Source organism: Leucopleurus acutus, assembly GCF_964270905.1.
Source record: "Leucopleurus acutus genome assembly, chromosome: 5".
Lineage (NCBI taxonomy): Eukaryota > Metazoa > Chordata > Mammalia > Artiodactyla > Delphinidae > Leucopleurus > Leucopleurus acutus.
This window is the reverse complement of record NC_139147.1, coordinates 68977942-69004105: the sequence shown is the minus strand read 5'-3', so window position 1 is coordinate 69004105 and position 26164 is coordinate 68977942. Positions and strand designations below refer to the sequence as shown.

The 26164-nt window shown below is 53.7% G+C and overlaps 1 protein-coding gene across 1 annotated transcript in view; it reads left to right on the top strand.

Annotated features, from left to right (window-relative positions):
- Positions 1–25146, top strand: part of ADCY5 (adenylate cyclase 5) — a gene marked incomplete at both ends in the record, with an annotated part of 154628 nt that extends 129482 nt beyond the window's left edge. Inside the window, 9 exons of the mRNA XM_082839585.1 lie at positions 5705–5821; positions 6259–6423; positions 9165–9340; positions 11438–11467; positions 12493–12625; positions 18874–19137; positions 20200–20404; positions 23229–23353; positions 25018–25146. Coding sequence (XP_082695711.1) covers positions 5705–5821; positions 6259–6423; positions 9165–9340; positions 11438–11467; positions 12493–12625; positions 18874–19137; positions 20200–20404; positions 23229–23353; positions 25018–25146 — 1344 coding nt within the window. The remainder of the gene's footprint in view (positions 1–5704; positions 5822–6258; positions 6424–9164; positions 9341–11437; positions 11468–12492; positions 12626–18873; positions 19138–20199; positions 20405–23228; positions 23354–25017) is intronic.
- Between the last annotated feature and the right edge of the window lie 1018 nt (positions 25147–26164).

Here is a 26164-nt window from a genome sequence, read left to right as displayed (position 1 = left end):
GTCATTGATTTGCCTGGAGACTTCCTGAGAGGCCAGCATCAAAACTGTCCCTCACCTCAGTCATGGTTTATTAATTGTGTCGCCATTCCCGTTTTTCAAGTTGAATTGATTTGAATTAATCATATTGGGGTTGGAACTTTTTCTTTTAATTGATTCTTTTTCTGAGCTCTGATGGTGAACAGGCCCTGAGCAATTGGTTTGCACAGACACAATCATCCTTCCAGAAAAATGCTCTCCAGGATCTGTATGCAGCTGTAGAGCAGCCCTGCGAGGAGATTCTACTCCAGGTGAAGAATTTTATTGTCCACACCGGGATTAGTAAAGGTGGGATTTGGGGTCAACATACAGGTGAACTTTTTGTTACAGGAGATGAGATACTCTATAAACCAGTGCCAGGGCAGGATGTCAAATCTTCTGGAGACTTCAAAAAGGCAGCAATTCCTGGGTTCCTGCTGAGACTTTGAGTCAAGAGCAGGTCTTTTGAAAGGGTGACAAGGGAAAATGGCTTGTAAAAAGGCAATGCATTGAGGTAATCACTCATTAGATGTTAGAGCTGTAGCAGCGGTCCCCAACCTTTTTGGCACCAGGGACTGGTTTCGTGGAAGACAATTTTTCCACGGGCGGGATGGGGGTGGGAGGGGCTGGCTCAGGCGGTAATGCGAGCGATGGGGAGCCGCAGATGAAGCTCCACTCGCTGGCCCGCCGCTCACCTCCTGCTGTGCGGCCCGGTTCCTAACAGGCCGGGGGTTGGGGACCCCTGAGCTATAGTATTCCAGGTTGGATTTTGTTTTAAAAGCCTGCAGTTCTTCTCTGGGTGGCCCCTGTGGGGCTCCTGGTCCCAGGTTCACCAGGAAGCCTGTGTGCATATACTGTTCCCCAACCACCTTCTATAAAGGCTTTATACCATCTTCTAATAAGTTTTGTCTAAACCAAGTCATTACACTGGCGATGAAAGAAGCCGTTCAATTGATGGATAGGGTGATCAGGACTGAAATGGTTTAAGCAACACGGGGGATGGGGGGATGAAATGGCAAAATTTTAAGCAGGCAAAGATTAGAAGCCATCTGTCATACCGTTTCAGAGTAAGATCCTCATGCTAGTGCCAAAACACTTTCCACAGCTGTGAAACCAAAAATTCCTTTACTGAGAAACAGGGACTTTTGTTCTTATCGGCAACATAGCTCTTTAAAATGCAAATATTAAGTAAATTTTCTATCGAATTTAACAGCTTTCAAAGCACTTTCAAATGCATCATTTCATAACCACCCTGGAAAATCTACCACCCTGGAAGGTAAGATATTCCCTGTTTACCAATAAGGAAACTCAGAGCCCTTCATGATTTCCCCAGGATCACACAGTAAGAAGCTGAGCAGGATTTTTTTTAATAAGTGCTTTATTGAGATATAATTCACATACCATAAAATTCACCTTTATAAAGGTTATAAAATTATAATTCAGTAGTTTTTACTATATTCATAAAGTTCTGCAACTATCACCACTAATTCCAGAACATTGTCATCATCCCCAGAAGAAGCCCCGTACCTTTCAGCAGTCACTCCTCATTCCCTGGTCCCTGTTCCCACAGCTCCTAGCAACCTCATATCTACTTCCTGTTTCTGTGAATGTGCCTGTTGTGGACATTTTGTATAAATGGAATCATACACTATGTGGCCTTTTGAGATTGGCTTCTCTCACTTAGCATATTTCAAGGTTCGTTCATGATGTACTATGTGACAGCGCTTTATTCCTTTTTATGGCCAAGTCATGTTCCATCGTGTAGATATACCACATTTTGTTTATTCCTTCATCAGTTGATGGATATTTGGGTAGTTTCCACTTTCAGGCTGTTATTAATAATGCTGCTATGAACATTTGTATACAAGGTTTTGTATGGACTTATGTTTTCAGTTCTCTTGGGTATGTACCTAAGAGTATAATTGTTGGGTCATATTTTGAGGAACTGAAAAGCTGTTTTTCAAAGCAGCTGCACTATTTTACATTCCCACCAGCAGTGTACAAGGGTTCCAATTTCTCTACATCCTCACTAGCACCTGTTATTATCTGACTTTTTGATTATAGCCATCCTGGTGGATGCGAAGTGGTTGCTTTTGTTTTTGGTTTGCATTTCCCTGATGACTATTGATGTCAAATATCTTTTCATGTGCTTGTTGTCCATTTGTGTAGATTCTTTGGAGAAATGTCTATTCATAGTAGTTGTGGGCTTTTTTTGTTTTGTTTTTGGCCACACCTCGTGGCTTGTGTGATCCCAGTTCCCTGACCAGGCCATGGCAGTGAAAGCCTGGAATCCTAACCACTAGGCCACCAGGGAACTCCCTGTTTGTCCATTTTTTAATTGGGTTATTTGTCTTTTCTTGTTGAGTTGTAAGAGTTCTGTGTATATTCTGGTTATAAAACCCTTATTAGATAATATGGTTTACAACAATTTTCTCCCATTCTGTGGGTTGTCTTTTCATTTTCCTTTTCATAATCACTTTTAATTTATGGTAAAATATACATAATATAAATTTTTTATTTTGACTATTTTTAAGTTTACAGTAGAGTGGCATTAAGTACATTCACATTGTCGTGCAACCATCGCCACTATCCATCTCCAGGACTTTTTTATCTTTCCAAACTGAAACTTTATACTCATTAAACAATAACTTCCCATTCTGCCCTCTTTCCTGGCAACCACCATTCCGCTTTCTGTCTCTATGAATTTGACTGCTCTGGGTACCTCAGAAAAGTTGAATCATATAGTATTTGTCCTTTTGTGACTGGCTTCTTTCATAGTGTCTTCGAGGTGCCGTCCATGCTGTAGCGTGTTTCAGAATTTCATTCCTTTTCAAGGCTGGGTAATATTCCATTGTGTATGTGTACCACATTTTGTTTACCCACTCATCCATAGCTGGACACTAGAGTTGCTTTAACCTTTTGGCTATTGAAAATAATGCTGCTATAAACATGAATGTGCCAATATCTGTATAAGCCCCTGCTTTCTATTCTTTTGGGTATATACTCAGAAATGTAATTGCTGGATCATATGATAATTCTGTGTTTAATTTTTTAAGAAATCGTCATACTGTTTTCTACAGCAACTATATCATTTTACATAACTACCAGCGACAAACAAAGGTCCCAATTTCTCCACATCCTCACCAACACCTTTTTTACTTTCTTGATGGTGTTATTTGAAGGAAAATTTTTCCAAAAAAATTTTTTTTTTTTGGCTGCGTTGGGTGTTCGTTTCTGTGCGAGGGCTTTCTCTAGTTGTGGCGAGTGGGGGCTACTCTTCATCGCGGTGCGTGGGCCTCTCACTATCGCGGCCTCTCTTGTTGCGGAACACAGGCTCCAGATGCGCAGGCTCAGTAGTTGTGGCTCACGGGCCTAGTTGCTCCGCGGCATGTGGGATCTTCCCAGACCAGGGCTCGAACCCGTGTCCCCTGCATTGGCAGGCAGATTCTCAACCACTGCGCCACCAGGGAAGCCCAAATTTTCAAAATTTTGATGAAGTCCAACTTATCTGTTTTTTCCTTTTTGCTTGTGCTTTTGGTGTCATATCTAAGAAACCATTGCCTAATCCAGTCACAAAGATTTACTTATGTATTTTCTTTTAAGACTTTTATAGTGTTAGCTCCTACCTTTAGGTTTCTGATCCATTTCAAGTTAATTTTTGTATGTGGTGTGAGGTAAGCTCCAAATTCATTCTTTTGCGTGTGGAGATACAGTTGTCTTAGCGCCATTTGTTGAAAAGACTATTCTTTCCCCGTTCAGTTTTCTTGGCTACCTTGTCAAAATCAATCAATCGTAAAGGTAAGGGTTTATTTCTGGACTCTCACTCTATTCCATTGATCTCTATGTCTATTAAAGCAATATTTTAATCCAAGCTTATGTTCTCCAAATCACACATGTCTTTTCTTCTGCCATGTTAGAGGGTTCAGTCAGAGTGCCTCCTTTATTACCCCAGAAGGAAGTGTTTTTTCAGAAGAATGCCACAGACTTGATGATCCATGAACACATCTGAGAGGCACCCCTGCTGGGGACATGGAGGTCCAAGGTCTTCACCACTCAGCCTAGAGCCTGAATGGCTTGCAGGCCTCTGCCACTGCTGCATTCCCTCTCTGTGGTCCCTTCTTTCCCTCTGCTGAATAGGAAGTGGCCTTGTTGGAAGGGTGGAGGAGGGTTTGGGGTGGAAAGATGTACTGCTTCCCTACGTGCATGCCCAGCCCAAAGCCCGAGACTGAGGGGGTGAGCAGGGCACTTTCTTGGTGTCAAGAAGTATGAAGGGTCTGAGATTTGGTTTTACCCTAATTACAAGCTAATAAATTAGCTTGTCGCTCTTTCATAGATACTGGCAGACGTCACGAGACCCCTGGGCCAGAGACAAGAGACTTTATCACTCACAGCATAGCAAGCAGCACAAGCATCAGCATATTTGTGTTGGATTCCCAAAGGCCCATGAGGGCAACCTGATGGGCCCATGTAGACGCCCTGCATGTAGTGAGTTTGGGTCACAGCTGAGGGACACTGGACCAAGGGCCCGACACTTAATGGCCTTAAACATTGTAGCACACTAGCCAGTCCTCTCCGCACTGGGAACGAGCAGTCACACCGTGGTCCCAGTGTGTCCCCTTGCCTACTTAGCTGTCTGTGTGACCAGCTACAGAAACGCTCTGTATCAGAGGGTGGATAAACCTTGCCGTCTGGCACTCTCAGCCAGAATGTGCAGGTGTGCTCAGGGGTCACACAGACAAAGCCACGCCTAGAACCCGGGCCTCCAGGCTCCGGTGAGTGCTTTTTCCACCACCTTCGTCCGCCTTTAGGGGTTTCCAAAGGGCGCATGGCATGCTTGCAGATCAGCCTTACCAGGAGGCATTAAGGTAGGTAGGATGGGGGAAGCACGAATCCACTACTTCACTTTTCTGGGGTCTGTCAACTTCTTTTGTAGTCTAGGTTGCTTGGGAGATGAAGGGCACATGGGGGCCAAGGCCAAGTATATCAGATTTGGTAGACCCAATCATTTAATTACCAAAACCGCAGTGGGTCTTGAGTGGACATACAGTTTGTCTAGCTGAAGGAAATACAGGGAGGATTAGGTGAGGGAAATGGCAGATCCATGGGCATCCTGCTGAAGAAAAGCTCACTTAATTCACAGGACTGGGGCCCTGCTGCCCGCTTACACGCTGCTCTGCCCCCTTCTCACGTGCCCATCCCTTTCCTCCAGACCCCAGGTTCTCTCCAAGCCCTCAGACCCACAGCTCCCTACTTCTTCCCTGAAGCCTTCTGACCCTCCCTGGAAACATTCTGGGCACCTCAGTGTCTCCTTCACTCCCACCTCCCGCCCCTCCCTGATTGTAACTCCAAGCGGCCCAGCATTCACACAGCGGGTACATGTGCTTTTTTCTCTGCTTCCCCATTGGGGTGAAGGTAGCATCTTTCCTTTCGTCCTACCTCTCTTACCTGTGAGCTCCCCAGGTGGACCCCCTTCTGGCCAGCTGCAGAATCTGTGCTGTGGTTGGCCTGGAAGCGGGGGTGCAATGGTGCGAGGCTGGAGGCTCGCCCACAGGGAGGGCGTCAGGAAAGCCCCTGTGGTTCTGTTGGCGAGAGACAAAGGCGGGGAGGGCGTCCACCGAGCTCCTCTGTGGCGGTGTGCGGAGTCCACTGAATTCTGTTCCATGTCTGTCCTCCCTCTACCCCGCGACAGCTCTTCCCGGCCCCGCTGCAGAGGCTCTCCAGGAAGATCGTGCGGTCCAAGATGAACAGCACCCTGGTGGGCGTGTTCACCATCACCCTGGTGTTCCTGTCGGCTTTTGTCAACATGGTGGGTGGCTCCACCTCCCCAGCACTTCCTCAGCCCATTGGGTGAAACCCAGTGGAGCCCTGTACCTCACAAGCATGGGCCGGGAGGAGACTTTCCCCCAGGCCCTGGCGTTCTCCCCCCTGGAGGTTCTTATTTGGGTCTCACCTTGGGTCTGGGATCAGATTTAGCTCCTACAGCCTCTTACACAGCCTTATGTCCTCACTCTCGAGGCTGGAGGAGCCAGAGAGACTCAGGAAGTATGCCCCAAGGGAGGTTTACAAGCCCTGCCCTGGGTAGCTGGGCAAATCCTGCCCATTCCTCGGCCTCTTCCAGGCTCCTCTCCTGTCGCGGCCAGGGTCAGGCTGCACCTGAGGCGAGGCGGGATGGGCACCTGCTGCCTGTGGAGATGAGCTACCCTGGCCTGGTCCCCACAGGCTGACCCTCTCCTCCCCCACCAGTTCACGTGCAACTCCAAGGACCTGATTGGCTGCCTGGCGGACGAACACAACATCAGTGCCAGCCAGGTCAGCGCGTGCCACGTGGTGGAGTCAGCCGGCAACTACAGCCTGGGTGATGAGCGGGGCTTCTGCGGCAGCCCCTGGCCCAACTGCAACTTCCCCGAGGTACTGGGCAGGGAGGGACTGGACACGGATGGGGACCTGCCACCCCAGCCCTCTCTACCCTTGGCTACTCTGATGGACAGTCAGGGGCCCTCTGCCATTACAGAGACCTCCTTCCCCCTCAGTCTCTCTCACTCTTTGTGCCGGACACCAGTGAACAAGGCCGACCTCCTCAGTATAGCAATAACGACAATAATAGCATAGCTATTGTTTATATGGTATTTACCATGTGCCAGACACTGTGCTAAGGGCTTCACATTTACTCATTTAATCCTCACAGCAACCCTATGACAAAGATACTATTTTATACAGATGACATTGAGGCACAGAGAGGTTAAGTAACTTGCCTAAGGTCACACAGCTAGTAAGTGGCAGAGCCAGAGCTCCCACCCAGGTCACCTAGCTTCAGAATTCTTGCTCTTAACCTGAAGGCAGAGCTGTTTCTCAACCTTCAGCCTCAGCAGCATTCCTGATATGGCCTCAGGAGGACCTGTCTGACCCCTCTGCCGTGGGTCAGAGAGCAGAGCGGAGCAAAGGGAACCCAATCCCAAACCAGTACTACCACCAAGTTCACCCATTCAAAGTATAATTCAGTAGCTTTTAGTATATTCACAAACTTGTGCAGCCATCATCATAATCTAATCTTAGAACATTTTCGTCACCCCAAAAAGAAATCACGTACCTGCAGGCTATTGGGTTTGAAAAATGGCGAGACCCTTTCGAGAGCAGCGTGCATTAAGTGCCCACGGTACGCGAGGTGCTTCGTTCACCCTGCCGTACTTCCTCAGGGAGCCGTTTTGCAGCGAGTAGCAGGGCCAGGCTTCCAGCCCAGGGTATTTGCTCCAAGCTTTGGGTGATTCCCACAGCCCGGCTCCCTGACGGGGCTCACGTGAAACCTGTAAGATGGTGGCAGCTTTTGCCCTTCTCTGGGGAGAAAGCCCGTGCTTTCATCCAATTCCCAAAGGGCCCATGACTCATAACAAGGGTTCAGAACTGCAGTGAGGGCCCCGTGGGCTGTCACAGTGCTGGCCTCCCTCCCCCGCCCCAGGGAATGGACCTGATCCTACTCCCCTGTACACATGGGCAAGGGAAACTCAGTGAGGGGTGGGCTCACCCTCACCGGTGCTCACCTAGACCAGTTGTCCCTGGGCCCCCCCAAGCCCTCCCTCTGCCCAGGCAGCCATGCTCCAGCACCCGCCCTCTGCTCCCCACCTCCCCCTCTCACATCTGGCCGACAGCCCACAGGAGCTGCTGCCTGAGGGCTGTTTGCTGAGAAGCAGAGGCTGGTTGTGGTCTCGGCACATGCGCCTTGGTGGTTGCCCCGTGGGAGAATGGGGGAACAAAGCAGTGGTGTCAGGGCCTGTTCTGGCTCCTCGTTTGTGGCAGACGGTTGGCTGGTCACCGACTTCAGCTCTCACCAGCCCCATCAATTTCAGGCCCTCAGATCCCAGGCCCTACCAGCTACAGGCCCCTCGGGCTGACCCCATCCCACAAGTGTTGTTCTTTCTCAGCAACTCCTCACAGACCCTGAGGTGGGCCTCAGTATTCTGCCTTGGCCTCCTGGATGTCTGGGCCCAGGGTCTGAATAGGAATCCAGGCTGGCGCTTGGGTTCCCCTCCGCATCCCGCAAGGACAGGACTATTATCCTTAGGGCTGATGTATCGGGTTGTGCCTTCCCTACTCCTTCCTCTGCCCCTTTCCTGCTGGTGACTTGAGGCTGGTCCCTCCCCCTCCCAACCACCAGGGGCCTCTGCAGTCCCTCTCTGGGTTCCTGAAGGCCTAGGCAGAAGGGACTGCCCCACTGCCAGCCACCACATTTGGCCCCCAGCCCAAGGCGGAGGCAGCGAACAGTGAGTCGCTCTGCCTGATGCAGAAATAACAATGCTAAAGCTAAAAGAGAAAAATAATAGTTGCTGACCTGACTAGGACTAGTGTCAGGGGACAACAGAGCAGAAGTCGACCTCTGAGATCACCCGGTTTGGCCCCTTGTTTGTCTGAGAAAGAAACTGAGGTTCAGAGACCAGGATTTCCCCAAAGTACGGGGAAGAGCACAGTCCCTCATCTGAAGCCTTTTGGGTCAGATATGTCTTGGACTTGGAATTTTTCAGGTTTTAAAAGGTTACCTCACACCCCAGTGCAGTATGGGCAGCACCTGATAATGAAACACAGAAATATTTCTGCAGCAAAATGTATGAATAGTCACAGGAAGCAGGACAAAGGTGATAATTTGCATCACATCAGTAGGTCAGTTTGACCACCAAATAAGGTCAGTTCAGATGTTGCCACCACATGTTATGTTGCAGATCAGGGGCTGAGGCCTGCGGTCCCACAGTAATGGAGGGCACCGTGCACTGTGCCAGGGGCTTCCTATTGTGTAATCATCACAGTAAGCCCATGAGATAGAAGGTTTTGCATATGGGGAAACTGAAGCTTAGGTTGAATAAATGGCTTAAGTCACACAAACAGTCCATAATGAATCAGGGCTGAAACTCAAGTCTGCCTGAGCCTGGAGCCCTGCTCTAACCATTGGGCAACACTGCTGGTAGTGGTCCTCCTCAGCCTGGAGCCCCACCTCCTGGTTCCTACCCAGGGCCACTCACACCACAGTACAAGTTTGCATCAGCAGAAGCATCCCCAGACCCTCGGTTTCACCTGAGGACAGCCCAAGACTGGAGGGATGCTGGGGGGCGGGGCCGGGGGAGGGCGGGGCCCGGGGCGCTGAAGCCGCTGCCCTCTCTCCACAGTACTTCACCTACAGCGTGCTGCTCAGCCTGCTGGCCTGCTCCGTGTTCCTGCAGATCAGCTGCATCGGGAAGCTGGTGCTCATGCTGGCCATCGAGCTCATCTACGTGCTTGTCGTTGAGGTGCCCGGTGTCACGCTCTTTGACAATGCCGACCTACTGGTCACAGCCAACGCCATGTAGGTGGCACCCGCCTCGCGCTCTGCACGGGGTCTGGGGCATTGCAGAGAGGCAGGAAGAGCGGGAGGCTGGGTTCCTGGGCTGCAGGGGGCTTGCCAGGGGAGTGTTCTGTTGCTCCCAGCTCTGACCACCGGGGCAAAGCAACACAGTGTCTTGTTTCTTTCCCTCCATCCCTCCCCCAGTGGTGAGGGTGGCCTCAGAGCTACTAGGTCCCCTGTCCCTCTGCCTCCAGCCTCCTACTCAGTCCTGACCTCAGGCTTCAGTGAATTGTTCCTCTGTCCAGGGCAGCCTTTGATGACCTATTTTCACCTAACTGCCCTTGCGCCTCAGGCCCAGAGGGGTCAAGGTCCAACAGAGCTGGAAAGCAAGGTGTGTGCAAGCAAAGGAACAACCTTTGCTGTTCGTAGGCACTTGTCCTGCCTCGAACCAGACAGTTGGACATACATTATCCCTTTCATCCTCATAGCAACTCAGCAAAGTAGGCAGGGCCACCCTGGACGGTCGGGTAGTTTGTGCACTGCTCAAAGGCTCCTGGCTGTGATGGTGAGAAGTTAAATCCTACAGCCCAGAGGTGGCAAGTATGGGGGTTGTGCCCCAGGCTATCTAGCTGGCAGTCAGCCTGGTCATATAGTGACAGATGTCAGATTTCCAGGGGAGGTAGCTCCGTGAGGGGAAAGAGCTCTGATCTTGGGTCAAATTGAGTTTGAATCTCAGCCTCAGACACACATTTGGCTATTTTTCCTGAACCTCATTATTTTTTCCCAGTAAACTGGGAATAGTAATACCTACAGTAGTAAGATGTATGTGAAGTGCCTGATATGTAGTACCTTTCTCTTCCCATTACCATCCCCCACACACACACATACATCAGGAAGAGCAAAACACGTGAGTGACAGGTCTGTGTCCCCTGAGAAAATGCAGTGAACTGTACTTTCTCTGAGTTAGAGGAAGGGATCCATTCATCCATCTATCCATTCACTGAAAAATATTTATTGAGGGCCTACCCTGTTCCAGGCACTGAGCTTGGCAGTGAAGGTACAGTCATGGATAAAATAGGCAATAACCCCAGGGTCAGAAATGTTACCTTCTTGTGCAGAGTATCGCCTGAGAAAAGGAAGATGTTGTGAAGGATCTAAGTCAGATGCAAGGAAGAACTTCTCCACAGCTGTGCAGGGCTGTGGGCAGTTGACAGGGAGACGCTGTAGCATCATGAGCGGTGCAGGCTGCAGTCCCTTGGGGACAGGAGAGGGAGGAGGTCGACCCTTCTCCCTGTGGATCAGGGCGGGAGCTGGGAACTTTGCCTCCTCTTTCTCTCCTGGCCCACCCCTCCCCAGAGCCCCTCCACTCTTCCTGCTGCAGCAGTCACAGAGAATGGAGGTCCTTTCTGGGTTGGGAGACCCTGGTGTGGCTCTAGGGCAGCACTGTCCACTAGATAAATCATGCAAGCCACAGATGTAATTTAAAATTTTCTAGTAGCTATATGAAAAAGGCAAAACAAGCAATTTTAATAATGTATTTATTTAACCAATATATTCAGAGTATTATTTTTATATATAGTCAGTTTAAAATGATTAATGGAATATTTGACATTTTTCCACACTAATTCTTTAAAACCTGCTATCTATTTTACACTTACAGGACATTTTAACCTGTACTAGCCACATTTTAAGCTCAGTAGCCACATGTAGCTAGTGGCTACCATACTGGACAGTGCAGGTGTAGTGTTTCTCCTCCTCCGGGTGGCAGCGACTGGCTGGGGTGGGAGAGGGGACAGGCTTCAGCCCAGGTGGATGTGCTGGGGGGGCCTCAGGCTCCCAGGTAAGGGCTGGGTGATTTGTGGTCATGGTGACCAGATGCTAATTGGGGCTGGCCTTTCTGCAAGCCTCCCATCCTGAAAGTGACCTTGGATTGGGAAGAGGGGTGCTGTGGGGGGGGGGTGGCAAAGGAGCAGCAGTGGGGGGGGCAGGAGTAGGAGGCGTGGGGAAGCAGAGCTGGGTGTAGAGGGGCACAGCAGGGCTGGGGGGCAGCAGAGCAGGCATGGAGGCTACTGATGCAGGGAGCAGCCCTGAACAGCCCTCCCCAACTCCTGTTCACAGAGACTTCAACAACAACGGGACCTCCCAGTGGTGAGTTGAAGCTGTTTCTCCGAGTTCCCTGATACAACCCCTGCCTGCCCGTGGCACCGAGCAGCCAGAGGCCACCAGCGGTACCCAGGTGGGAGGGGGCCTTGGTGGCAAGGTGGGTGATGAAGGAGGAGGCCCTCCCCTCCCTTGGTACCAAGGGGGCCTCACTGGGTAGGTGCCCTTCTTTCATGATCTCTCTACCACCCCAAGATGATTTATAGACTCAGTGACCAAGGTCATCAGGATCCACAGGTCATTCCACAGGCCTCAAGCTCTCCCCAGGGGCATGCACGAGATCCTGGGTGCAGGAGAACAGGTGCCCCTTCTGCCACCAGAGGAGAGGAGCAGAGGAGAGGCCTGCAGGGTGTGTAGGTTAGGCCCTGCCTCGGGGCTGCTCCTGGGCAGGGAGTCTACACAGCCTTCAAGGTTTGGGCTCTCTGCTGGGACAGGAGCAGGGTTAGGGACAGCTGTTTTTATTGGGAGGATTAATAATGTTAACAGAAATATAGTCAGACAATAATAGCTACCAGTTTTGGATTTTCTACTGTTTGTCAGACACTGTACAAGGAGTTTGCATACAGTGTCTGTAATTCTTGCCACAATCTTGAAATATGGGTGTTATCCCATTTTACAGATTAGGAAACTAAGGTTCAGAGAAGTTAAGAGGACTTGCCCAAGGTTGCCCAAAGATGGTCAGTATGGCCTGCCTGGCTCCCCTGTTACAACCCCTGTCTTGTCAACTGAGAAAGACCTGAGATGCACATGCTGCCTTTTACAAGGGCCTCGTTCATCCCCTGATGTAACCAGAAGGAAGCGCCCCAGTGATGGGGGAGAGGGAGCCATCAGGAGAAGAGTGCTGGCTGCTGAGCCGGGGCTGCCCACTGAGAAGGCTTCCTGGGGGAGGCACACCTCAGGCAGTTAGAGAAGGAGGGTGAGGATAGGGGGGCTGGAGTGGGAGGTAGAAACAAAGGCCTGAGGGGCCTCAGAGCCCGGCCTGAAGTGCCAGGACATCTCCCTCCCGCCTGCAGCCCTGAGCACGCGACCAAGGTGGCACTCAAGGTGGTGACGCCCATCATCATCTCCGTCTTTGTGCTGGCCCTGTACCTGCACGCCCAGCAGGTGGAGTCCACCGCCCGCCTCGACTTCCTCTGGAAACTGCAGGTGGGTGGTCCCGGGCTTGGGGGTCGGGGGGGGGGGGTGGGTGGGGCGGGACCCCCAGGCCTCATGGCACTTTGTGAGTGAGCAGTTCATCCGCTGGGCTGGGCTGGGCCTGGGTTCTGCACTGACAAGGCGTCCTGCTCACCAGCTGACCGGTGCCCCGCGTCCCAGCGAGTCTGCTCCCTGCTCTCTGGGGCCAAGAGGCAAAACCCTGGAGCTCCAGACAAACCCACCCTTGACAGTACCTGGTACCGGGACTCTGATGGGCCTGGGAGAGAGGCTCTTCAGCCACAAAGACAGTGGGCATCCAGATGCCAGGACAGAGGGGAGGCATGGACAGGCCCAGTTTGTGGCAGAGGCAGCAAGGAGTCAGGAGGGCAGGGGGAAAACAGTGGCAGGAGGAGAAGAGAGAAGTAGGGGGAGTGCAGTCCTGGGGCCGCGGAGGCCTTAGTGCAGGAGTTGGTGCCAGAGGCTTCTGAGCAGGGCTCGATGTGACCTAAACTGGGCTTGAAGACCCCTCCAGGGGAAGATGGCTGGAAGGGGCATCAAAGATCGTCGACAGGAAGTCCAGCCAGGTGGCTGTGCCCTGGCCTTGATGAGAGGTGGCTCAGGCAGGGGCAGAGGTGCTGGGTGCTGGGTGCCCCGGTGGGGCTGGAACCCAGCCAGCACTCTGCCCTCCAGGCTCTGTGCCCTGCGCCGTGATTGTGTCCACCTGCGGGAGGGGTGCTGCTGGGCCGTGCACAGAGTACTCCAGGTGCTACAGCAGCAGCCCCTATGGCCCCTTCCGACCTGCTGGACCACCTCAAAAGATGCAGGAGAGGGCACCCAAGGGCCCATGAGAAAGCCTGGTCTTGCCTTTTTTTTATATATATATATATATATATATATATATAAGTTTAGTTTATTTTATTTATTTTTGGCTGTGTTGCGTCTCCGTTGCTGTGCACGGGCTTTCTCTATTTGCGGCGAGCGCGGGCCACTCTTCGTTATGGTGCGCGGGCTTCTCATTGTGGTGGCTTCTCTTGTTGCGGAGCACTGGCTCTGGGTATGTGAGCTTCAGTAGTTGCGGCACACGGGCTCAGTAGTTGTGGCTCGCGGGCTCTAGAGCGCAGGCTCAGTAGTTGTGGCGCACGGGCTTAGTTGCTCCGCGGCATGTGGGATCTTGCCGGACCAGGGCTCGAACCCATGTACCCTGCATTGGCAGGTGGATTCTTAACCACTACGCCACCAGGGAAGCCCCAGGAGAAAGCCTGGTCTTAGATGGGAGTGAAGGTGGGGTTCAGACCTGTTATTCTAGCCCAGCCGCCTGCAAGGCCTAGCTTAGCCCGGCTTTTTTTGCCTCCCCTGGCCTGGCCCCTGTGTGCAGACCACTTCTTCAGCTCATCTGCAACTCGCTTAGGCCTCCTCCATCCTCTGCTTCCTAGTAATGTTGAGATTAAAGTCTTCGGGCCGGGGCAGGAGGCCCTGGATTTTCACTGGCTGCTGAGTGAAGACGGGGGCATCTATTGGGTGTCTCTGGTGGGGATGCCCTGAGGCTGGGGGAGCATGTTTTCCATGCGGAATGCCCTGGGTTGGGAGGGGCCTCGGGGTTACCCAGTGTGAGGCTGCACCCTCTCTTCTCAGAGAGCAGCCTCCCAGCCTCCTCCCGACTTGCTCACGCCTCTCTTCTTGGGGAAGCTCCCAGGAGGTCCCCAGGTCTCTCCTGGGGGCTGACCAGGCTTTGTGGGGTCCAGGGCCAACGCCCCTCCACTCCTCTGTTCACACCCCCGCCTCCCCCAGGAGCCCCCAGGGAGCCCCTCCCAAGGTGGTTGCTGTTGGGTGACCCTGTTGTGTTACAAAGGCCCCGAGAAAGGGGCGGAGGCCAGGGAGGGTGAGCCTGCCACTCCGCATCTTTGTGACCAGCATCTCGGGGCCTTGTCCAGCTCCTGAGGGCACAGGGTCAAACCGAGGCCGCCTGCCTGCTGAGCAGAGTAGCCTGGAGCTTCCCCGGAGCCCCTAACTCTGGCTCCCCGGTGCCCAGGCAATAGCAGCTTTCTTGTAGCCCCGGAAGACCTGGAGGAGCCATGAGGCGGGGTGCCTGTCTCTCCCAGAGAGCTGAAGCCTTCCAGCTTTCAGCCAGGGTGAACCTCCCTGAACCAAAACAGCCAGGGAAAAAGGGGTGTGTTGTGGACAAGACTTCCTCCAGTCCCCTTGGTTTGAGGCCCCAACATCTGCCCAAAGCACTCCCGTTGCCTCCTGCGTCCCCGGCTGCAGCCTGCCCCCATCCATCCCCCCACCGACCCCAGCTGTGCTGAGGGTTTGGGGAGGTTTGGAGACCCAGTCGATGTCAGGCACTTGTATTGTTAGTGTTTCTCTCCACATATGGCTGCAGAAACAGGTCATTTCCACTCTTTATCTTTCCTCCCTGACTTCCTTCCCCACACCCATGCACCCCCCCCCCATTTTTATCTTCTTTTATGGAAGTTTTAAAAAATAACTTTAAACTTACAGAATAGTTAAAAGAACCGTATAAAGAACTCCACCAGTCCCTTCATCAGATTCCCCAGCCATTTGTCTACATTTGCTCCGTCACCCCCTCTCTCTCTTTTCTGAAACGATGCCCCATCAACCCCCTAAATTCTCCAGTGTCTACCTCCCAAAAGCAGGGACACTCTCTGCATTATCCCTGTGCGAACTCCCAGTCAGGAAATCAACACCGTCCACCCACAATGCCATCCCACCCACAGAGCTGTTCACGTTGTGTCAACTGTCCCAGTTCTGGCCCTGGATCCCATCTGGTGTACCCTATGCATGTAGTTGTCATGTCTCCTGTCTTTCTTCTCCTCTCATGTTTGCCAGTCTTAAAGAGGTCCTTATTCTGTGACTCTCAGTCTAGAGCCCTTGATGTTTCCCATGTCCAGACTCAGGCCATGCCTTCTTGGAGGAAAACCGTGGAGATGACACTGTGCACTTCTCAGAGCATCACCCTGGGGACTCCTCTACGTTGGTCTGTCCCACCCCTGGTGACATTTACCTTGATCACCCACTCAAGTGGGCGTCTGCCAGATTTCTCCACTGTCAGGTCCCCATCTTCCCCTTTGTACTCAATTAGCATTTTGTGGAAAGATACTCTGGTATTACGCCAATGTTCTGATCTTCAGCAAACCTCACCCACCAGCCTCTGCATCCATTGCTGACTCCTGCCTGCCAGGTAGTGATGACCTATGTCTGTCATTCCTTCTGCATTTGTTAATCAGCATTCTCCTGTAAGGCAGAGCTCTCCTCCTCCCCCTCGCATTTACTTGGTCATTCATTTATCTACATCAGCACAGACTCCCAGATTCCTATCGGATTCAGTGGGGTTTACTCTGCTCCTCTCATTATTTATTTCAATGCTTTAATTGTCCTGGCTCTGGTTGGTGTGTCTTCAGTTGGCTCCATCATTCTCTGAGCATCTTCTTACTTTCTGGCACAAGAAGATGTCTGGGGCTCATCACGTACTTTCCCCTCAAAGTGCCCCAATTCTTTTTAGTGGAGAATGGTATTTAGAAACCCAGATCAGGGCACTCAGTGTGCTCACTGTTCTAGGTCCTCTCTGTGGACAAAGCCAGGAAATGTATGTAGGTATAGAGGAACATAGAAACAAACACACATACACGCATACATATAGATGGATACTACTCTAATATCTGTCTGTTGATATTTAAAACCGTGAGTTTACAGCAGCACCCCCATTGCCAGTGCAACACCTCAGGCTTCTTTCTAGCCTTCTCCCTTCCATGCATGCAAATATCATCTCTGGCAGTGAGAACCTCCCCTTCCATTCCTTTCATCTATTTACTCATTTGCTCGGCGGAACCGACCTCCCACCCACCCCAGCCCCCTTCTCTGCCCTACCATGCCGTCTCCCCCTCACTGCCCTGCTTCCTTGCACACTGGACATACCACACGTGGCACCCCTTCCTCTGATCACTTCCTTCTTCAGGCACCGAGGGCTCTGCACGAGGGCGGGAAGGAAGGGAAATTGGAAGGGAAGTGGCTGACCACTTCCCATTTTGAAAACAATTAAGAAGGCCATGCACACTGTGTGTGTGTCTGCGGGCGGGTGGTGAGCATGTCTCTACCTGCTATAGGTGTATCAGCCTCTCTCCACTCAAGCTCTCTGACAGGCTCATGATGCGTCCACCTCCCTCCATCTCCCCTTGTGCTCCAGGGCTTTGGGGAGGGATAAACAATAACCTGAACGCAGGTCCTTGGGATGGGTGAGTGATGGTCCAATCCGCACGCCCAGTCTTATGCAGCAGCCCATTTAGCTGTCGGGTCTGTGGTCATGATGGGTGGGTGCGGTGCTGACGGGGAGGTGGGGAGCCTGGGGTTCTTAGCTTCCCTGAAGCACCTGCACGAGGAACACACCCTAACCCGCAAGGCCCCCTCCACTCGGCCTCAGCTCTCAGGAGAGCCCATTCTTGTCCCCTCCCACAGCATTGAACTTACTAGGACCAGCAAGTGTCTGTGGACCCCTAAGCTATCCTGCCTGGGCAGAGCCCAGCCCTAGAAGCAGCTGGCTGTGCTGCATGTCTTGGGCAGAGTTCCCCAGATGTGGCAGCCATACCTGGCCAGGGCCTCTGCGCTTGGCGTGCGTCCCCAGCCGCGTCTCTGCTCCCTGAGTCCCCACCCACAGCCTCCACAGCCACCCTGCCTGCCATGTTGGGCAGAGGCTCTCTGGGAAGGCACGTGTCACATTTCTGCCACCTGCAGGCTGATCCGAGGAGCTGAGGCGCTCCAGCGTCCCCAGACATGTGGGGAGCAGAGGTGGGGGCAGTCAGGTGCATTTTCAGAGGCAGATGGACCAGCTGGGGCTCCTCCACGGGACAGCAGGCGAGAAGTAGGGGATTCCCGCTCCAGCCTTCTCCCTCTGGCACACCCGTTCCCGAGCAGGAGAAGGTGGCCCTTATTTATGGGGAGGGGGGTGGTCAAACTGTCCCACCTCATAGGAGCAGAGGTCACCTGGCAGGAGGACCGCCCCCAGGCACCTGAGGGTCCAGGAGCTTCCTCGGGTGTGATCCCCATCCTTGTGGCCACATTTCCAGTGGCTCCAGGAATGAAGTGCGTCCTCTCACCTCAGAGGCAAGGCTTAGACCCTGAGCCTTAGGGTCCCTGAGCTTTCTCCTTCCCTGCTGGACCCAGTCCTGCAGGTGTGCCAGCTCCTTCCCTGTAGGCAGCCACCGCCTACCGGGAGATCCGGGGCCCTGAGAAATAGTCCTGGCCCTTTTGGATGTTCTAGTTGCAGTGAATAGAAGAGCCTCCATGTGTAGTTAGGGAAGGCCCAGGTGGGCTGGCTGGATCCTTTAAACAGCCCTGCCAGTGATCCTTCGCCTGCCTGCCTGCCTGCCTTACCGACACAGCCACCCCCAGTTCAGGGGGCCATTTTGTTTGCCATCGAGGGGAGGAAGCCTGCAGACTCCAGTCTGTACCCCCGTGTCCCTGGAACACTCTGGTCATCTGGCTCGTCGCATGCCGAGGTGCAGGACTACCTCTGTGCTTCAGCCTGTGGGCCACTGTTGGCCTCTTGACCCGAGGGCTCTGCACTGCCCCTTTATCCTGGAGAGTGAGCTTGTCCCAGACCCAGGACCCAAGCTAGGGGAGAACCAAAGTCATCAGTGATGTCCTTGTCCCGCCCAGGTGGGAACCTCGGGGTACCTGCACCTCCTGGCCCTGCGGGTTGCGTCTGGCCCTGGGATGAGTCAGCTCTCAGGGAACCAGGGAGAACGGGCAGTGCTTCGAGCCCTTCCCTCTGTGGTCAGTCTGCTAAAGTGATTTTTCTCAAACCGCCTTTCCGATCGCATTTCCCGATATGAAGGGGAAAATGGAAGGTCGAGGAGCCTTTGGGTGGCTGGAGAGCCATTTGGGTGTGGTTTTGGACCATCCCTTTACCCTCCTGCCTTCTCCTCATCTGGGGCAGACAGGATCCTTCCGGCCTCTCCTCCGGGACCTGTGTCCACTCAGGGTTCCCTCCTTCAGGATCACTGCTCTCATCGGCGTCGCTTTCCAAGAGGTAGGCGGGAAGAGTTAGCTACCTACAGATCTCTCTTTTCTGTTGGTCAAAGTAAGAGATGCTCTTCATAGAAAACCAGGAAGTAGAGACAGCAGCGAGGATGCAAAGTCAGCACTTGCTGAAATCTTGGGCCTGCGTTGGCACGTGGGCGGATTGCACTGCCTTTTTCTGAGCAGCACGATGCTTGCCCTCCCTCTGACCGAGTCCTCTGTCCCAGGCCACCGAGGAGAAGGAGGAGATGGAGGAGCTGCAGGCCTACAACCGGCGGCTGCTGCACAACATCCTGCCCAAGGACGTAGCCGCGCACTTCCTGGCCCGCGAGCGGCGCAATGATGAGCTCTACTATCAGTCGTGTGAGTGTGTGGCCGTCATGTTCGCCTCCATCGCCAACTTCTCCGAGTTCTACGTGGAGCTGGAGGCCAACAACGAGGGCGTCGAGTGCCTGAGGCTGCTCAACGAGATCATCGCCGACTTTGACGAGGTGCAGCCGGGCCCCGCCGCCCCCTTTCCCATCACCAGATGTGAGCAGAGGCGTCAGGCGCTCTGTGTCCCAGGCACTGTCACAGGCATCTGCATACATTTCCTCCCCATCACCATGTCACAATGGGGAGGACGTGGCCCCCGCACGTTAAGCGTCCTGCCTTGGGTCACTGCCTGCAAGCGGCAGAGCTGGAGTTCCAGCCCAGCTGTTTGAATTCGCAGTCCGTGCACGTTGGCTGCCCCGTCGAAGCCCCGGCTGGCTGACTCGCCCCCATCACCCGCCATTCCTCTCATGCCATCTAGGACTGGATGGGGCTCAGGCTGGGACTCAGCATTTGAGCGAGTCCGAGGGAGGAGGAGTTCCCAGGCTCCAGGAGGAGGCAGGACAAAGATGCAAAGCCCTGAACAGCAGAGGCAGAAACAAAGACATTTTCTTCTTGGTTTATTACTCCCTTGTTGAGCACCCAGTGTGTGCCACCTGGGGATGCTGTGACCAGTAGAGCAGTCTCGGGGCTGGGAGCTCACCGCGTAGTAGGCGTGAGAGGGACGAGCCCAGCGGGAATCCAGGGGCTGGGGCGTGGAGTGGGGACCAGGCAGTGTCAGAAGCAGGCCCCAAGACTCCCGGGCGGCGCGGTAACTGGAGTTGGCTGCAATGGGTGTGGACAGGCTTCCGGCAGGTCCTGGAGACAGGAGGAGAGTGTCCTGCTGGACAATGGTGAGGAGGTCTCCCTGGGAGGGATGGAGACCTGAGCTGGGAAAGGGGAAAATGGCTGCCAGTCCCTGTCGGAGGACAGAGCCCCAGAGGTGACTAGTGACCTGGCCCCAGGGGCTCTTGTACGGGGCTGGGCTCACAGATAGCCCACAGCCACTAGACAGCCACAGGGTAAGTGCTGGAGAAGGCCAGACTGTTGGGGAGCACCAGGGCTTTGCACTGAGTTGGTGATGGAAATGGGCCCCCTGTGTGAACTGAGGAGAGGAGACAGGAGGGGCCATGCTGCTGCACTTCCCTGCAGACCTCAGTGCCCAGCTTGGGGGTGACCCAGTTTGTCCTCCATCTGTCCAGATCATCAGTGAGGATCGGTTCAGGCAGCTGGAAAAGATCAAGACCATCGGCAGCACCTACATGGCCGCCTCGGGCCTCAACGACTCCACCTATGACAAGGTGGGCAAGACCCACATCAAAGCCCTGGCTGACTTCGCCATGAAGCTGATGGACCAGATGAAGTACATCAACGAGCACTCCTTCAACAACTTCCAGATGAAGATCGGTGAGCCCGGCCTGGAGTCCCGAGGGCTTGTTGGGACTCCCACCCCCCATCCCCCCTGCCGCCACCATGACCCAGTCCAAGCAGAGGCTAACACTGCAGTGTGTCCCTGCCCGAGGGGTGGGGGTAGGCCCCCATCCCACAGCAGAGTTCTCCCAGGGCCTGGAGGTGCCTCCTCTGCATGGTGGTAAGCACGGGACACCCTCTTTCCGAGTTCCTGCCTCTCCCACTCACTGTGCCTGCCAGAAAGGCTTTGTGGGGGGATGCTGTGCGCCAAGGGCAGAGGGGCCCCCAGTGGGAGAGGCGGGAACTCAGAGAGAGGTTATCACTGAGCTCCAAGTGGTTTCTGTGCACACGTGAGCACGATCTTCTAGGTGCTGTGAAAGCTCTTCTGGTCTACGCGAACTGGGGAAAGAAATGGTGAGGATGTGGAGATAAGTCAAGTCCACATATCTTCCCTGGATCCCTTCTTTGTCAAATGCCTTGGCCCTCGCTGTGTGGCTTTGAGGAGCTTCGTAGATGCTGTGGTGTCCTGGAGGCAGGGCTGCTGCGGGAGAGAGTGGGGAGCTCTGAGCAGAGGCCCTGGGTCAGTTTCAAAACAGGCAGAGCCATACTCTACTTGTTCAGAAAATCTTTGGACCAAAACCCTATATAATTTTTTTCATTATTTGTATTAATTTTATTATTTTATTTCTTAATTGAAGTATAGTTGATTTACAATATTATATTAGTTGTGGGTGTACAACATAGTGATTCAATATTTTTATAGATTATACTCCTTTTAAAGTTATTATAAAATATTGGCTATATTCCCTGTGCCGTACACCTTTGGGAATTCAATTTTGTTGTTTTATTACCCCAACCTTTTATTCTGACACGTTTCAACTCTACAGAAGAGCTGAAAGAATAGCGCAGAGAAAACCCACGTACATCAGCGCACTTGCCTGTTCGCTCCCCTACTATATCCACAAAATGATCTCAGAATCACAACTCTGTGTTGCTTGATAAGGTTCAAGGTGTCTCAGCAGTTTGGTTTTTTAGCATGTATCTTGCCAAGGATGCCCAGGCTTTCAGAGTAAGTGTTCCTTTTTCAGAAGAAACTGCTTTGTCGAGCATTGCTCTCTCCTGCTGAGGATGGTGGAGGTAAAGAATGCTTTCCAAAAGAGCAGGCCTTTGTTCTTGTCAAAATTTTACTGTATGATCGACCCCCCCCTCCAAGAAATATCTCAGGCCAAAAATTATTCAGATTTCAAATTTTGTAAAAAAGGAACAGAGATTCACCAACAAAAATACTGGTGTTTCAGCTCTACAAATTAGCACATTAGACTGAAATATTGGATTCCTAAAAGTCAATATTGTGATCATGAATGTCCTCAGGAGACCTTTCGTTCTGGCCCGAGTGCTGGGAACTGGGCTTTCCCTGAGGGGCTGGCCGTGTGGGCCTGTGGACACATGCCTATGGACTGGACCAGGTTTTCGTTTTGCATCGGCTGCTGGAAAGCCAGACCAGATCCAGCTGGGGGCCTGCTTTAACCGACGGGCAGCCTGTGCTTCTGTGTTAATGTCACTCTTGGTTTCCTGGGATGTTGCCATTCTTATTTTCCTTTCACCCCATCTCCCTCATCCGCACTCATCTGCACTTTTCTCCCAGTGTGTACTTATTTCTGTGAGCTGCCCCAGCTCCTTCATTGGACCAGGACTGGGGACTGAGTGGCAGGCAGATAAGTAGCTGGGCAGGCAGTTGGGAGCCTTGTGTGGCAGATCCCGTCCTACAGACTCAGGAACGTCTTCCCTGGGGAGCGTGGCTTTTGGCCAGTGAGGGCGACAGTCCAGCCTGGGGTAAAAAGCTACATGTGGTTTGATGGGACCAAAGAGGAGGGTCGTGGAGGAAACAGTTTTGAAAACTGATGACATTTCTGACTTAGTGAGTGGCCATGGGGTGTATGTGGGAGCTTCTGCTGTGTTTGTGGTCCTGCAGCTCACACACAAGAGTTAAGCAACAGTGAGGCTTAATAAGGCACAGTGTGAGAGTTTATGTAATAGGAGGCAGCACCCTGGGGCTTGGAGATGGGGCAGGAAATGTCTAGCGAATGCCGGTTGAGGCAGATGTGTCCAGGAAGGACTTCACCAGGAGAGAAGGAGGAAGGACACTTGAGGTGGAGACCAGCACGGCGGAGGCTCAGGGGCAGGGTTGCTCAGTGTTGTCTTGGGCGGGACTGGGAAGGCGGACAGACCGGAGCAGAAGTGTAGGAGAGAGATGCAGAGGGAGAGCCCATGTGGACGGTGCTGCAGCACCACCACCCCGGCTCAGAGGCCTGAGGGAGGATTACCTGGAGGAGGAGACTCTGGGGGCAGGGAGGTGGGCTAGGAGGTAGGTTCTAAGAACGAGAATGGTGGCACCCCTGAAACAAACAGAGGAGCAAGGAAGAAGAAAATGGCGAGTCTGGTATATTGAGTCCGAGTTGAAGGTGAAAACTTAAATGCCACCGAGAGAGGGGGAATTAAGCAAAGGCAATCAGACAACGCAGAGGTTACTGGAAACTTTGAAGAGGGCAGTCTAGCGGTGGATTTGCAGGAGCTGAACGTTGCCTGGGTGGCGAGGACACAGGAGCAGCGGCTAAGTGATTGGGTTCCTGTGGTCTCAAGATAGCAAGCATGCAACGGGAGCAGAGCAGTGGCAGCTGTGGCGTTAGGCACAGCCTCAGGGCGGGAGGACCCTGGGTGTCTTCAGGCCAAGAGTCGGGGGTGGGGGGGAACGGTAGTGAGGGCAGGCAGGACAAGCGTCAGTCTGAACCCTGATGAGCACTCTCACTTCTGTCCCCTGCAGGGCTCAATATCGGCCCCGTAGTGGCTGGGGTGATTGGGGCCCGCAAACCTCAGTACGACATCTGGGGCAATACCGTGAACGTGGCCAGCCGCATGGACAGCACCGGCGTGCCCGACCGCATCCAGGTGAGTGCAGGAGCACCCCTGTGGGGACCTCTGTGTGATGCTAAGTGGTCTTCCGGCAGGCCGCCCGCTGTCCCCAGTCAGAATTTCCGCAGCCAGATTTGAGGGTGATGGGGCAGTTGGCGCTGGTATCTTGGAAGCTTGGAGAACACAATTGTGTTTTGGTCCGTCGGTACCTTGGACAGATCTTCTACCCTGTGCAAGCCCTCTACTGGCCACAGAAGGAACTGGGGGGATGAGGGCAGCCAGCTGCAGATGCCAAGCCACCAGGCACGCAGAGCGGACACGAGGCGGCCGCAACGAGCAGGGTCTTGCCAGATGGAGCCCACAGCACGCAGGGCCTAGCTGTGAGAACCAGACGAGGCCACTGGTCCCGGGATGGCGCTCCCACCAGCCTCAACAGCCAAGGCGCCTGGCCAGAGACCTGGAGACGTTCTCCCCTCTGCATCCTTTGCGCTGGTGCTTGGGATTCCCAGGCCTGCTGCTCTTCAGCCTCTTTTCTTTGTTTTTCTCAGGCCTTCCTTGGTTCTTTCTGCTCCAATCTGACACAGAGAGGCCCTGGACTGGGCTCTAGTCCGGCACCCCTGGGTCCCTGTGAGGCTGTGGCCGGTCATTTAGCCTCCCCGGCCTCGGGGGCCACTGTTAAGGTCCTTTTGCTCACACGGACGCTGCGCAACTGGCCCCTAACTTCTCTCCCCTGGGGGGCCTCTGAACAAAGGGGCTGGCCTGTGGCTGCTGCCTGAGGGCCCTGGCCAGATGGCCTTCTCTCACCTCCATCCCTGTGCCAAAGCGGGGGGCGGGGGAAGGGACAGCAGGATGGGAGTGGGGGTCCTCAAGGGAGATGGGGAGACAGAGCCTCCAACCCCACCCACAGACAGGTGTGAGGGGCTCAGTCAGTAACCACAAGACAACCCAGCACCTCGCCTTTGCATGGGGCTTACCTTTCACGGAACATGCTGCCCCCTCCTCCCTGGTCCGACAGCAGGCGTGTGATGGGGGCGCTGGCGGGGGGCGGGTGCTGGCTGTGCTCGGAAATGGCTCTTGGATCACCTTGGGGTGAGGCACTCGTCGTCCTGCTGCTCCTGTGCCCCCTGCTCTGGCCCTTCGCCCTGCAGTAGTGCTGTGTCATTACTGAAACCACCTGTGAGTTCTCTTTGTTCCAAAAGCCAGAGCAGAGACAGGCATCTGAAGTGAATCCGGGCTCTAGCCTTTATTAGCTACGTAACATCGGGCAAGTGACTTAGATTTTATGAGCCTGAGATCATAGTTCTTACCTCACAGAAGGATGAAATGAGATCAGCAGTGGTTCTCCAACTGTCTGTGGTGAAAAACTGGTTTCTAGAACTTTCTGATCACTCAGGAGTGAGACTTTGGTAAACCCTTGGGCACTGATTGTGGGGAGTCAGACGGCTGTGAGCTCCTGAGCGCCTCCCCTCAGCGTCTGCGTTTCTCCCGCTGTGGACGATGGCAGGCAGTTTGCGGGCCGCAGGCACACGCGAGGTGCTCGCCACGCCACGCAGCAGGGGTGGGTGCTGCCGTCCTTCCGGTTTCTGAGGCTCTTCGTTGGACGAGCCGCCCCGCAGGGGCACGCCGCCCATCCTTCCGAGTCGGAGGCAGTCAGGGCTCAGGTCATGAATGGCCTGTCCTCTCTCCTCGTTTGCCTCTAGGTCACCACAGACATGTACCAGGTGCTGGCCGCCAACACGTACCAGCTGGAGTGCCGGGGTGTGGTCAAGGTCAAGGGCAAAGGCGAGATGATGACATACTTCCTCAACGGAGGGCCCCCGCCCAGTTAGCAGCCGCTGCGTACGCCAGGCAGCCTGGCCTCCAGAGAAACGGTGGAAGCCTCGCTCCAGCCCACGAAGCCGCCCTGAGATTTTCCACTTTGACTCCAGAAGCAGCTTCTGCCTTGGCGGGCGGGCGGTCTCCGTCCCAGGCCCCGGGGTGCCAGCGTCCTGCGAGCACCAAGCTGACCAAAGATGTCTCCCCCTGTAGTAGACGCCGCCAGACTCGGTCGGAATCTCGTTTTCTAGCGGGTGCTGCGGCGCGTGCGCGGGCGGAGAGGCGCCGCTGGAGGGGCCTGGGCGCGCGGCAGCTCTGTGTGCGGCGCCGCGGGAGCACGGCCTCGGCGGGCGGGAGGCGGCGCCACCTGGCCTCGGGCCCTGGGGCTGCTTTTCTGTGTGAGCCTGTAAACTTCAGACCGAGGCCGAGGCCCTACTCCGTGGTGGAGGAGGCCCGGGTCAGGAGTGCTGGCTTTGGAGGGACCGAGGCCTTCCTCGCGGGCTCCTCCCACACCGACACACACAGCCGGTGCCCCTGGAGGGGGCAGAACTGCGAGGGGGAGGCCAGAGGCCCCGGAGCAAGGAGTGGCGGTTCTGAGAAAAAGAAAATATTTATTAAATAAAACAAAACACGTTTCTGTGCCCTTCTTTAGACTATGCTAGTTGTATGCGTGTAAGAAACCCACAGGCAAAGCAGGATGCCACTGGGGAGGGAGGGCGGGGATCCCAACTTGTCTTTTTGTATTTTTTACTTTGTATTATTGAAAACCTTGGAGATCTAACAAATATACCAAATTCTATATTTTGTAAATTCTCTATATTAGAAAACAGCTGTGCACAGCAGGGCATTTGTGCTCATTTGTACTGTACGTATGTCAGTGTACTGGAGTGTGTGTGTGTGTTTATGCTGCGGAACTGGTCTCATTCAGGACACCTGTTTCCCTCACTTCAGATTTCCCCAGGTCCAACCAGAACAGTGAGCATGTCCTTTCGGGGTACCATAGGTAGGAAGATGCATGCACACATTACCCCA